This window comes from Sceloporus occidentalis, unplaced genomic scaffold, assembly GCF_023333645.1.
Source record: "Sceloporus occidentalis isolate IW3139 unplaced genomic scaffold, rSceOcc1.0.p SCAF_17, whole genome shotgun sequence".
Lineage (NCBI taxonomy): Eukaryota > Metazoa > Chordata > Lepidosauria > Squamata > Phrynosomatidae > Sceloporus > Sceloporus occidentalis.
Genome location: NW_028316997.1, coordinates 9647696 through 9662540, shown reverse-complemented (window position 1 = coordinate 9662540; position 14845 = coordinate 9647696). Strand labels below are relative to the sequence as shown.

At 36.8% G+C, this 14845-nt stretch overlaps 1 protein-coding gene across 1 annotated transcript; it reads right to left on the bottom strand.

Annotated features, from left to right (window-relative positions):
* Positions 1-6046: 6046 nt before the first annotated feature.
* LOC149302824 (leiomodin-2-like) lies at positions 6047-10603 on the bottom strand. Its single transcript, XM_089482122.1, has 3 exons — positions 10331-10603; positions 8106-9455; positions 6047-6073 (listed from the first exon to the last, which is right to left on the bottom strand). Exons 1-3 carry the CDS (start codon positions 10601-10603, stop codon positions 6047-6049), a joined length of 1650 nt encoding a protein of 549 aa, XP_089338248.1.
* Positions 10604-14845: the final 4242 nt, after the last annotated feature.

The following is a 14845-nucleotide window of genomic DNA, read 5'->3' as shown; positions in this document are numbered from 1 at the left end:
ATGATGTTATTAGCTGTGGCTAATTGTGGGATATTAATATGTTTACATGTTTAAAGTTTATGTTTATGAATGTTGCAGGTGATTTTAATAAAATCTGTGACCGTTTTAAAATCCAGCAGGTCTCCTTGTCTTTATTGGGTGATTGATGATCGGCCATGTCAATGTCAAGTATTGGCCTGAAGGGGACATACACACAGGGAATGACTGGGCTGGCCATAAATTGCCCAAATGTTAATGTTATCTGTTACCCATCCCAAGGGGTATTTATTTCTTAACAGGGAGGATTTCCCTTCAGTTTTACAAAAGTTATATAGAGTGAAGTTATCGGCCACCCTCCCTTGTTTTGTTGTGTTCTGGGTATGGCAGGGGGTCCCTCAGGGTCTGGCCTCAGTGCGGAAGTTGGCAATCTGAGGTATGGCTGCTCGGGTGAAATTAGCTGGATGGCTACATGCAGGACCAGGGCCGGCCTTAGGGGTGTGCGACCTGTGCGACCGCACAGGGCGCCATGGTTGCAGGGGCGCCTGACCGGGACTTAGATTAAAGCATCGTTTTTTTTTTTTTGTGTTTTTTTAAAACTTTATTTAACATCATTCATGTTAAATAAAGTTTAAAAAAAAAAACGACGCTTAAATCTAAGTCCCGGTCAGGGGCGCCGAGCGGTTGTTCGTGAAGTTCTCGGCAACCGCTCGGCGCCCCTTACTCTCCGTGACTCCGTCGCTGTGCCGGCATCTCATGTTGAGCGCCGGACTATTCCGGCGCTCAACATGAAATGCCGGCACCGCGGCAGAGAGAGAAGACGGATGCCTCCCGCTCTCACCGCAGGACTCCGGCAACAAGGTAAGTGGGGGGGGGTGTAGTTTGAAGGGGCAGGGGGGGGGGTGTAGTTTGAAGGGGCAGGGAGGGTGTAGTTTGAAGGGGCAGAGGGGGGGTGTAGTTTGAAGGGACAGGGGGGGTGTAGTTTGAATGGGCAGGGGGGGTAGTTTGAAGGGGCAGAGGGGAGGGGTAGTTTGAGGGGCGGTAGTTTGAAGGGGCATGGGGGGGTAGTTTGAAGGGGCAGAGAGGGGGGGTAGTGAGGGGGGGGCGCCAGAGAAGTAGTCCGCACAGGGCGCCACAACGCCTAAGGCCGGCTCTGTGCAGGACACCCCATGGGATGGCCCTGGGGAGTTCATATCGGTTTCGCTACCATGCAGGGAGGACGCCGGTAAACGTTCTTAACATCGGTTTCGCCTGCGCCAGCATTCCCGCGGGATCCTGTCCTAGTTGGTTTTTGCACTTTATTATGATGTTATTAGCTGGAGCTAATTGCGGGATATTAATATGTTTACATGTTTGAAGTTTATGTTTATGAATGTTGCAGGTGTTTTTAATAAAACCTGTGACTGTTTTAAAATCCAGCAGGTCTCCTTGTCTTTATTGGGTGATTGATGATTGGCCATGCCCATGTCATGTAAGGTCCACCGGTGCGAAACTTGATGTTCATTTTTCTTATTGTATGTTGGTGTCTTAATCTTCTTTGACTAATAAAAATAATGATAAAAAATAAATAACTATATTAAAGTGGGCTGATGAACTCTCAAATAGAGCATTCCATCGCCCTAGGCCAGAATAATGATGAGGATAACCCTAAAAAATGTGTCCACCATACTGGTGAATGTGAATATTCTATCTATCTTTTACTACATTTAATTATTATTTTACTTTGTCAGTTTGTAGCAGAGATACACATATGTAATGAACTGCATCCAATTCTATAAAATCTGAATATCAGAGTGTGAATACTATATAGATGCTCCAGAGTTTACTGTAAGAAGTATTTTACTTTTAAGGATAATGTAGCACAGGAGTGCTACTGAACAGCTCAAATGTAAAATATATTTAAGTGTTATTACAGAACTTAGATATATTGATCAAACTATGAATTTGTCATATGTAACTTGATTATTGCAGGAGACTTACTTTCAACACTAGGTCTAACTTTAGAGGTCTTGGAATTGTTGGAGATTAAGTGGTAGCAGATTTATAACTAGAGAATACATGATATTTTGGTTCCTTGGATGGTTTCCAGGGTACAAAAGGCTCAAGCTGAAACACTTGTAAATCCTAGCATACTCTGCTACAGTTCTGTATGTGGTATTTATTTTTCCAGTAAGAGTGTACACATTAAATATATAACGATATAGATAAAAAGAAGGGTATACTGAGCAATGGGATGTCAAATTATACTTATATTATTGAAGATCACCCTACATAACATGCACAGTATAACCGCCATACTTTCCCCTTATCTACATTATTGTTCAATGTATAGTGCTTCAGTAGGTTTCTTTTTTTCTCTACTTGCAATATGGCTGTAATTTGGGGCTAACGTTTTTAAAGCACAAATAATCGATTATGGGTTTTTTTCTTCTAAACATACTTATACTGCTATTATGGCTGTACTCTCTTGAAGGCAGCTTTGTGTATGCCACGGGCAAAAAAGCCTGAAAGAAATGCAAACAAAATATTCTTCCGTAAACACTGCCATTAACATTTTATGAATAGACTCCATTGTATCTGAATCATATAATTCAGATTATACCTATCTGAAATACCCTATTTAAATATATAAAATGCTTATATTGTCAGTGTTGGTTCCCTGCAGAGAACAATAAGTCAGACATCATGTCACTAGCCCAGCCAATATCCCCTCCAAATGCTACACAGTGTAAGGTTGCAGTTGATCTTATAAGATGAATGGAACGTGCAGCTGTTGTTGGTATTTTGTCATCCCTTGTGTCAAATGCAGCAGTAAATAACATTTCTTTTTACGTACTCTTTAAATAGATATTTTAGCAGACCATAGCTATTTTGCCACATCATTAATACATTACTATATGTTAACAGGAAATGGGATGCATCTTATTCGGGAGAAAGGTTGATGTCATCACTAGACATCATGGCATAAAGCACTCCTATGATTCCCTTTTTTCAGTAGTTCAGTATCATAGGGACCCCTGCATCCAGCCAGACTTTCTGTATCATATATATTATATCTTATCATAGGTCTTAACAGAGCTAGAGACTGTACTGTATGTATATGGATAATTCCCTTCATGACTTCATTCAGCAAAGTGGGTTTAGTCTCCCCTGCAGTGTTGTGCATTGTTTTGTTTTGCCACTATAATTATATACCCTGAAGGTTTAACCATTTTACTGGGGAGCTAATCTAAAAAAATATGAAACATGGCAGCGAGCAGGTCTTTTAAGGGAACCCTCATCATTCTATGTTTTACTGGTGTCAGATAATGCCAGATTAAGTCAATGTACGGCTTGTGGTAAATAATTGTGGCCTCGGTTTTAATCACCCAGTCGAACATTCTGACTAACGGGAGTATAGCATTTCTACAAAGAATCCCCTCAGTGTGGTGATTGTGCAGAGAAAATCACACCAAATATCACATGACTGACAACAAAGGCAGGCTTCAGACCTGCAGATAAAGGAGGTTTATTGGAATAAATGGATAAAAAAAAAATTTGGTCAATGCTAACCTACATTACTGTCCACAGCACTGTAAAATATTTTTTTTCCCCATGGGACTTCCCTTTTGATAAGGTGAACAAAAATGAACACCATCAGATCAAATGTTAGACCAGAACATTTTTAACTCTGGGCAGAGCCAGTCTAGGAATTAAAACCAGCCTTTGAAATAATTGAATGTCCAGTTCTAGCCCCAATAATTTTTTTCATAATAGGGGCAAACCATGGATTTTAAAAATGTATTTGAACAATGCATTAGTCAGAAATGAGACGCAAATACATATGGAAACACATTGTTCCTAACATGATAGTGGACAAAGAGATCATGTAATGGGTTGAGACCAACTGAAAGATCACCAGTATAGTTCCAATAATGAAGGGAGGGGGTTAATTAAAATATAAAATTAAGTTTTAAAATTGTGTTAAATAAATAGCTGAAAACAAAGTTATTTAAAACACAGAAATTACTTTCAAAGTAGATACTAAAAAGTAAAAATAAACATGTAGCTCCCCTAAATAGAGCTAAAGTTTTTGAGGGAGGAGGACTTGTGGATGATCAAGCTCCTCTGAAATGTCCAGGGGGTCTATATATCACACTAATGTGAACAACCCCTTAGATAACAAGTTCTAAAGTTACCCAAACTTACTATAGATTCTCCTTATTATTTTGCATACGATTCTTCAAGTTATTTGTTACATAGAGGGCAACCTCTCCTTCTTTTCTGCCATATCTATACTTTCTGTACAACATGTATCCTGGTGTGGCAACATCCCAACTATTTTGCGCATTGCACCACAACCCCATCGAACTCCTTTGGGGTGTGTATATGTATGTATAAACGTAAAGCTATCCCTGGCCATCATCATACCCATCCCTCACCACAATCATTAGTTCCACCCCCTACCATTATCATATTGTACCACAATTATCTCCCTACATCTCAATACCCACCCATCATCTTCCCAAAAAAATATATTCGTCCTTGTCCTTGGCCTCCGAGTCTGGAAGTCTAGTGTCATATCTGGTGCGGTGCTAACTGGCAGAGACACAGTGGGAGTTTGATTAGGAGATCTGTGCATCAGACAGCACAAATCTCTTTTGCTCCTCCACTGCACTGGCGGCCATGTCCACATGCATTATTGGAAAGCCAGACTCAAAATAGGCCTCAGGTGAGGCGGGAAACTTCCAGGTTTCCCGGTAGGCCAGTACAGCCCTGCCTCTGGGCATTGCAACCAAAGCAGGTACATTTAAGCTATTAATATACTCCATCTAAATAAAACTTTTTAAGAGGCTCTAGATGGCAGACACACACCAAAAAGCTTTACATAGAAACATATAATTTGATGGCCAATCTAGTCTGCGCATTTTTTTTAGATTTTATGGCTCAGACCTTAATCAGTCCTTAGTATTGTCTTAAATTCAGGATAGCCTTATGGCTTTTCTATGCATATTTCAATTCCCCCACTGTATTAGCCTCTACCATTTCTTATTGGAGGTGGTTCCATTTAACTACCAACCTCTAATTACATATGTTTGTAAAGGCCTCCTTCCAATTGTATTTCTTTTGTTTAGAAATAGTATGTAGGAGGGAATAACAAACTGATATTCCCCCAGTAAAGGAATAGTTAAGTAAAGAAATACTAAAGAATACTATATAATGTTTTTGCTTTGATTTTCATAGGACCATCTTCATATCTGTGCCAGTCTATGTTTAAAAAGAAAACGTATGTCCACCTGGCATCACTCTGTGGACAATGACCATTATACTACTATGTATTATACATTTTACTTATGTTTTACCATGGCAAATATGGATAAACCTGTCTCAAAAAGCCAAAGTAGTGGTGACTCTATTGATTTACTTGTTTATTTAGGTAGCCAAAAGGTCATTTCTAAGCAAACATGATGCTTTTCTTTCACTGCAGCTGAGTTATGTTCACTCAATCATATCATATCAGTAACTGTATACCAAAGGATTTTGGCAATGTGAAACCTCACATCTTGTGGTCTTGGGCTCAAGGCCCACCAGCATAAAAATAATCATATTATCCTTGTCTTGCCTATTCAGCTTGTCACTCTACAGGGTATTCACTAATAGTTCACCATTCCTGTTTTATATAAAACCAAACAATAATAAGCAATATCCACTGTTTGTGACTGTATGCAAATGACCATTTATGTACGTAAAAGACAATGATGCCTAATGATACAACCTTATTTATTGCATGTACATAGAAAAATACAAGCCACAAATCAAAACATTTTAGTGCAAAAAGCAAGGTTTGTGACAATTATCCATTACAGATAAGTATATTTTGTAATAAACAAAACAAAAATTAATTTACTCAATATTTACATATAACTACTACCTTTTATCATACCTTGATGCATCAAGTCTACTTATAAACTCATGAAAAATGTCTACTTTAAACTTGTGTGCACATTGGTAGTTTAGTTTACTGCATTTACTTTAGCAAAGCTCTTTTATTTTTTTTTCATAAGAGTCGTCTGTCGTTCAGTCCATAAATTTATCGAAGATATTCTGGTACGTCAACCTATACAAAAAATAGAAAGTAATATTTAATATTTACTTAAGCACTGTTAAATTACAAGCATTGTTTTTTTCATTTGCTCTAACATGTCCAAATGTATATATAAGAATTCGGCTGAAACAAGATACAACGTGATTTGACTTATATTTATTTGCTGCAGTTCAACTGCATGGCTGATTGGAGAACAGGCACATTATATATTTTACAAAAACCCTTGATGGCTGAACCTTGATGCTAAAATTGTGTTTAGGCAAACTATATTTCTTCTCAGAAACGTGTAAGTTTACTTTTTACAATTACAATGTTACCCAATGGAAAGCAGAGCAAGCAGATTATACATTCATTGCTCTAACAAATAGAAAAAAATATTTAAAAACTAGTATTCCAAGCATTATAAATATATTTGCTTACTTGAATAAATCACACCACGGACACAAGGTTTTAAAAACATTTTCAGCCCTATATTTACAGGTTAGATTTTCTTGTGTTCTACAAAATCCAATTTATACATTGTACATTTCTGCTGTGGGAAAGCTGAATGTATCTTAAATCAGCAGTCCCTGGTTTGTATTGAATCCTCCGAAAGTCTTATGGTAAATATATACCAGATGGAAAGGCATTAAAAAAAAATAATGTTATTGAATACTATCATTGATATAATATCAGTGATTATAATACATTTAAGTTATTTTTATATCTCAAACAAAACTAGATTTTTGATTATGTATCCTTTATCATGAAAGCGGGTTTGGCGGGGGCAAACACAAAGTCAAAGGGAAATTTTGTATCGACCCATAAAACATATAACCTCTAACCAAACTTATGTAATGTAACTTACTCAATGGCCAGGTCTGACTATCAATTAATTTGATTGTAGAGCAATGTTTGCAGACTGCCGACTCTTACAACAACATAACTGAAACGTTTTGGATAAATGTGTTCTCTTGTGGTGGTCAAACACAAAGCTTAGTTCTGAGTCATATTAGAAATAATATTCTAGTTCCAGCATTCTCAGCTGTGTAATAATAAAATAGACCTTCCAAAACTTTTTTTATAGTAGCCACAATATCACTTGGTAATATCAGCCAGCTATGATCACGGAACTATGTCATGCTCAGAATGCTACCCTCAGCCCAAAGTACTCCAAGCTATGAACAGATGTCACCCAAAGAGTGAGGCAACCAAAGCTGTATGACATAGGCTTTAAAATATTGAGGTAATAGTTTTTCTAGTGTTCTATAGTCACATAATGTGATTTCACATTTTATTCTGATTGGGTTTCAACATGTCCTTCCATTCTTTTCCTCTCAGACCATATGGCATGAAAATAGTTTATTATCTTAAAAATTTAACCACATAGCACTCTACATAAAAAGGATGCCATAATAAAGAAGGTAGACCTAAAAAGTAGAAATCTACATGTGATACATTTTGTTAGGAATTTATTAATACAATGTATTATTGATTTGTGTCCATGGTGATTGCATAAAATCAACAGGATGCAAAGTCTTCTAACAATACCCACCCATTTTGGGCAACTTAAACCAAAAGGATCTGTAATGCATATACATTTGATTTATATAAAATGTGGCATAGAGATATATTTGAAAAAGTATGTAAAATTCTTCTCTTTACTATTAAAATGTTCAGCATTTTTGGAAGACCAGGTAATGAGACCAGCATATAAATACTGAACAATGGTTAAAATGCTTCGTTTTGAAAGATAAATGTTTAGTTCAAGTTTCCCAGCATCAATCAGCAAAAAGATGGAATTCAAATCATAAGCGATGACTAGGAAATGAAGAGGTGAAAATAAACTAGATGTGTTCCTATTACTAAAATATAATGGAACAATAAAAGTCAAAAAATCCAAGTCCCATAGTAAGTTCATATGTATCTAAACATCTGAAATAGTGTTGTTCACATAAACTGGACTTTAATTAAAACATTACTCTTGAAAGGAATTAAAATCGTGTATCACCATATTTCTTCATACGTTATAATAAAGAGAACTTTAATCAGTCTAGAAAGATACCTTTCTTAGCTGTTTAACACTGCTTCCCCTAATGGCTTCCATGAGATCATCACGTGCTGATCGCTGGGGTGTAGAGGGTCTTGACGTATCTTCTGCTTTATTCTCTGATATTGATCTTAAAGAATTTTTTATATCTTTTAAGATATTGTTCTGTTCCTTTTTGCACTTTTTGCCTTTTGACTTATGTCCAGTTCGTAGCTTCTTGGCAGATCTTTCATGTTGTTTAATAACCTCTGCTATGTTTCTGGAAGGGATCTTTTTTTCTTTAATCAATGGAAGCATTGGAGGTGGTGGAGGAGGAGGTGGCGGCACTGGTGGAGGTGGTAAAGGAGGAGAGGGAGGCAATGTATTTTCTGGTGGAAATTTCCTAGAAGGCTTTGGAGATGACCAAGGTGAACCTCTAGGAGAAGAATAAGGTGAGGCCCCTGGAGTTCCTCTTTGCAAGGTCTTGGTCCTCAAATTAGACGTGGGCTCATAACCTGACTCTTTTTGCTCCTGCATTCTTTTCTGTCTCTGTTTGTCCATATTTCTGGTAAGGATACTTGTCATAGACATCCGTGGTCCTGGAAGTTCAAAGTGATATCCTAATTTGACAACACTTGTATTATCTCTCAGCAATTTTGCTATTTCCATCTCCACCTGACTTCCCATGATATGTCTTTGATTGTGAAACCTCAATTCTGTCAACACATTGTTGTTGTACTGTAAAGCTCTCATAATGGCCAAAATTCCCTTTCCTGTGATGAAGTTTGATTCTATGTTTAGGCTTGTAATACTTCTATTCACTCTCAGCATGCTAGCAATAGCAACGGCAGCATTGTCTTCAGCATGGGTGTTTGCTAAACTAAATATTTTTACTACAGTATTCTCTTTCAAAGCTTGAGCAAATGATATAAGTGTCTCTGTTGTAATATTTTCTATGTTGTTTAGGTTGACTTCATATGTGTCAGGATCATTCCTTCTAATATTTTCAAGAACATCATCAATGACAGTTGGATTGGAGAGTGCAAAACCACTCATTGTCTTCTGGTTTGGTGTCTCTTCTGTTTGTCTGCAATTTTTTTCAGCATTTCTGCTATAGCCGTTGCATGCATTGTTATTGTTAGTCATTTCTTTGCATTTTGAATTAGGAATCTGATCAGGGCTTTTTCTGACTTCGGATTTCTCATCTTCTTTCATTTCCTCCTTGCAATTTTCCTCAACTTCACTGACTACTTCATCTTCTTCATCTTCCTCTTCTTCTTCTTCCTCTTGTTCCTCTTCTTCAGTGTATATCTCCTCAGAAACCTCACTGTTACTCCCTGTGAAGTCATCTTCTTCACTTCCTTCTTCCTGTTCATCTTCCAAATTCTAAACAGTAAAAGGAAAAAAAGGGCTGAATTCTGTTTTATTTTTCTGCTTATATTACCAAAAAATTCATTTTTTCCTTATGTACTATGGATTACTTTAATTCTACCTGCCAGTTTAAATCGCTTTGCTTAAAATGTTCTTTAACTCTGCAACTGCACCAATGTTTAGTAAAGTTTTAATTCTTTTTAACTTAAATTCTAAAATTAATATAGATTTTTTTTTCATTTTCATGGAACATGTAGATTTTCAGGGAATACGGAGTCTTTTGTCCCATGCGATGCTTATCCAGCACATTATCTTTTCCTGCTTCAACCAGACACAGTGTAATTATTGAATAGTTAAATATAGAAGCAACATAATCCATACTGATAACTACCATGTCTGGAACAATTAAATACCAAAGTGCAGTGCAGGCTGAGCAAACAATCAAACAGATCTAGCTGCATGTAGACAGTGGGTTTACCAGCTTAGTATCAACTCAAGAATAGTTTAACAAGTATGATTATCAAGCCTAATAGTCTTCATTGTTTTCACTACTAACACAGCAGGAAACAACTGGTGGCTTAATATTAACTAGCCAGCACCCCTTTACACTGCCAATCTATCTTATCAAGTTTAAACCACACGTTGATATTATGGTCATCAAATTTTAAATATCACGTTGAGGCAAGGACAGTATTAATAATCTGAAAATATTACCATGTTTATAATTTAAACTGGTAATAACAGAACCATTAATTTTCAATATGATGTGCTACGGTAACTAGTACTAGTAACTACTGTATTTCCATATATAATATTGCAGGATAAAAATTAAATAGGGGTCTAAAATGATATTGCACAGTAAAATAATTTGAAATGTATTACAAGCCTACCTTCTCACATGCCCCACTCTGTTCCTTCTCCAGTAACTTTTTGGTCTCCTTTTCCCAGTAGGCCATTAGGGCTTCTCTGCTAAAGTTTGCTGTTGGGGATTTCTCTGTTAAGCTTTTTTGCCTCATCCCAACTGGAAGATTACGGTCAGGTTCAATATCCTCCAATTCTCTTTCCAACTCTTGGAGCTCTTCTGGGGACAGAGATGCCAATAATTCATCTTCATCAATATCTTCATATTTACTAATTTCTCGCCTATATCCAAAGGTAGACATGGTCCCCCTGAGGTAGTTTAAAACTTTGGACCAGAATTACCAGGAGGTAATTAGCCAATGCAAAAAGACAGAACAATATGAAAGCTGTGTGCTGTGCCTTGTGCAAGCAGCCACTGGCCACTTAACAGGCAGGAGGCAGCCTTTTAAAAAAAGGCTCAATGGGTGTTCCCTCAGTACAAAAAGCGATGAATGCATACTCTATTTCAGCCTCAAACGTCAGCTGCAGAAGGACATAGACAATATGACATCACAAGTAAATTCCAGACTCTCAGACTGAGGGATTATTGACATATGGACGTTACCATATAAAGTTGAGTGTGAACAAGAAATAACTTACATGAATTAACAAAAGCTAATAAAGAAATATTGCTTGAACATTTGCAGTTTTTCTTTTTTTCCTTTGAAAATAAAATGTGTGCAGTATTGTTTGATCTTGATCTGTATTCAAATGCCATTTTAATTAAGTGTAACACACTGCAATTAAATGTAAGAACATCAGATTCCAGGTGAATTCTTAATTTCAACCTAAACAACAACATATTTTAATGCTGATATATCGTTGCATGTAAAAGGCAAGTTTGTATATAATGACTAACCACAGTTGTGTTATTGACCTATAAGCACAATAGTTATACTATTTATGTGTGCACATTACAAAACAAATGTTATGGTCCTTGTTCGTGATATTGTAAATTATTGAAATTAGTTGATAATACTTTTATTATTGTCCTAGTGATAGTCAAATATTTTTGCTAATGTAGCACTGAAAAATTCTTAACATGGACTAGTTAACCCAATAATGATCAGAACCACTGGTGTCTCCATGTAGCATTGCTTAATGAAGGATTCGTAGCTATATGTTTGCAGGCATTAGTTTAAAGCAGTGTTTAGGTTGATGTCATATGTGTCAGGATCAAAACAACAAACAAACAAAACACAATATTCTATTGCAAAGTGGTAACACTAGAATCAGTAGGAATTTGTAATAGTTGGTATTATAATTTTAACAGAATGTGTTTTCTAAACTGTACACGAAGCATGAGAATGTTTTGGGCTCTAGGATATTACATGACCACTACAAATACTTTTCATGGATAATAAAAATTAACAAATCTCTCTGGACTTTGTGGTAAATGGCTTTTTAACGACATCCATAAGGAACATACATGACAAAAATACTTGGGCTATCAGACTGTTATATTTTATCTAAATGCCTGCAACAGTGGACATTTCACAGAATGTGTTTTGTACAGTATATATATGTAGATATATATGTGTGTGTGTATTTATATACATATTGTATGTCTTATTGCATACATTGTCACGTTCTCTCTATATGCATTTGAGTTGAGCTGTGTGTTCTATATCGTATGATCTGAATGTAGAACTGTTCATTCTTCTTCCTTGTCTTATAACTTTTATGTACCTCTCACTAGTAAAAACAAATAACATTAATAATATACAATTTAAAATTAAGGTTTATTTAATTGCAAAAAAACAAAAAAATACACTTGTCAATCTATGGTTTTAAAGGAACCTGGCAAGTATTTGTATTTTATTAAATTATTTATGTCGTTACCTGAGCACCTCACACCTGTGTTTCACTGAACAAAGGCTTCATACAAATAATGTATGTCTATGCTTTATCACCAGATATTCCTTTTTTGTCATAATGAATGTGCAGTATCTATATTTAAATACACTGCAACATGACTGAGGTAGCGCCAATGCGTCGCCCTCTTTTACCCCCCCAAAATAAATACACAAACACAAAGTAAATAATATAAAGTTTTATTATAGTCAACTATGGAAAATTAAGGCCACGGTGCAGTCTGCTTTACGCCTTCCACACCGTGACACAGGTATAAATAACTTTATTCATAGTAAAATGAACTTTATTTGTAAACACGATATAACATAGTATTTAATATAGCGATGCACGTGCCCCACCACCCGACTTACTTGTGACACGTGCAAGCCTTAAATCTAACAATTGTAAACCAAATATAAAGGCTACAAATCGTAACCCTGAATTGTAAACAACGACTGTAAACTACCGACCCGGCTGGCACAGGCGTAAAAACGTAAAAACCGTAGAGACCACCGGCGTCCCCTGCACGGCAGCCATTGTCACGGCTAGGATTCACCAAGGCACAAGCCCAAGGAGTGTCCTGCACTTAGGCCGAGGGCCTGTGCACCACGGGTCAAACCACACCTAAGGTGGTTAACCCTTGCTCTATGCCAGCTTGATAACCAACCGCCAAGGAACAAAAAGAAGGGGTGGGAGGGAGGGAAAGCTTTCCAGGTCAATTGAAAAAGTGACCTAAACAGGGTGGGCTCCCATATATATAGCGACCCCCACCTCTAAGCACAGTAGGATGATGCCCACCTATCATTGTCAGCTCAGGGCCGTCAATCAACATTGACTGACAGCCCCCCAAGCATGACTCAGCAGATTTTTCTGCAAAACAGAAAAACGGGAGGGGGAGAGGGCTGCCTGACGTCCCCTCAGTCATGCGCCCCTCTTGCTCCATGCTCTCGCCTGGGGCTTTCTGCAATTCTGTTTTCATAATTTTATCAAAGTAACAGACTTCTATAGCAAAGGGTTAAAGCCATATGTAGCAGGGTCATCTATTGTCCCCTAAATGTAAACATATGTGAGGTTAATGTGGTTTAATCACTAAATGGAGGTAGTTGAAAGGTAAATTTACTGAACAATATGTGGTTTTAACAGTATGCAACTTGTCCTTAACTTCTCACAGATACAATTCACTGGAGGAGTCATTCAAAATGCATAGTAAAGATGGTTCAAACCATAAGTTGCCAATTCACCTGTAAACTAAAAACATGCTTTATAGATCATGCAAAACGTACTCAAACATATATTCAAAAATAAAAATAGAATTTTGGAGGCTAATTGACTCTTTCACTAACTACCTTGTCTTGGATTGGCATAAGACACAGATCCAAATCCATCCGCACATGCCCCACCATGAAACCCACTATTATACAGGGGATGAAGTGATCAGGGATATAGATATAGCCACAGTTTCTCATTTGACACAATTACTCACAGCCCAGAACTTCCTGAAGAGGATGACTCCTTATTGCCTGCCACATACTATATCATATTCTAGAACTGTGATCCAGAGCTACAAACCAATCCAGACCCTGGAATACAATAACACACGAATGTTCAATTAATACTAAAGCTCTGAATGTTTTCTATAAACCGCTTACTATGCTGAATATAGTTCCACAATTATTTCCACAAATTGAAAAGGAATGCAGGACATGCCAATAAGATTACCTTCATATCTGCTCCAAAGCTTATGACTCCTAACATTCAATAATGAAAATTATCCAACAGGTTACTGACCCCATTTTCAATCTGATGCCGGCTGCAATCCTATGGCATTCTACACCAAAGCACCAAAATACAAAAATCACTTTTCTTTCACATGCTTCATGCTGCCAAATTATAATGCTGACACATTGGAAGACACCAAATCCTCCCCTACTTACGATATTGATAACAAAATAAATTGTCCATCTGTGGACTGGATGACTTGTTTTAAATTACCCAGGGTACTGGGTACCAAAATGGATTTCACAGGCTTCCATCTGACATCTGATAGTCTTCTCCTTTCTATTAGGCATTTCAAAGATTCAGGCAGGAATGACCTCACACCACATCTAAGATGCAATGATTCCTTTTTTCTTTTTATTCCCCCTTTCCCCCCTATTTTTGTTTTTACGTATGGTATAAAAGTTTCCTTTATGCATTATTTTCTTGTTTTTTTCTATACATTAATATTTACTTTATGTTAAGTGTGATGTACCTCATTCTTATATCAATCTCCTGCTCTAAAAAAACAAACAAAATATAAGTTAAATCAATCTAGTGACATCCCAACCACATATTTGGCTTGGTACCCCGTTAAAAAGGCTAGGGTGTCAAATTAGCTAGAAAGAGTGCAAACCATAGTGTTTGAAGAAAAATATCATTGCTATGTTATGGGGGAATATCAATATTTTATTTAAAAATAAATACACATGACCGTTCTGTTAAAAGTATATACGTTTAGCTAATCCAAATAGAAATGATAGTGAAGTAGTTTGTTTATAACAATCATTTATCTATGTTCCGTAAACACATGACATTAATATTTTTTAACCTTGTGTTTAGGCACTCTATGGAATGCTTGTAACTGTGAAGAACAACAATGACTCTGTTATCTG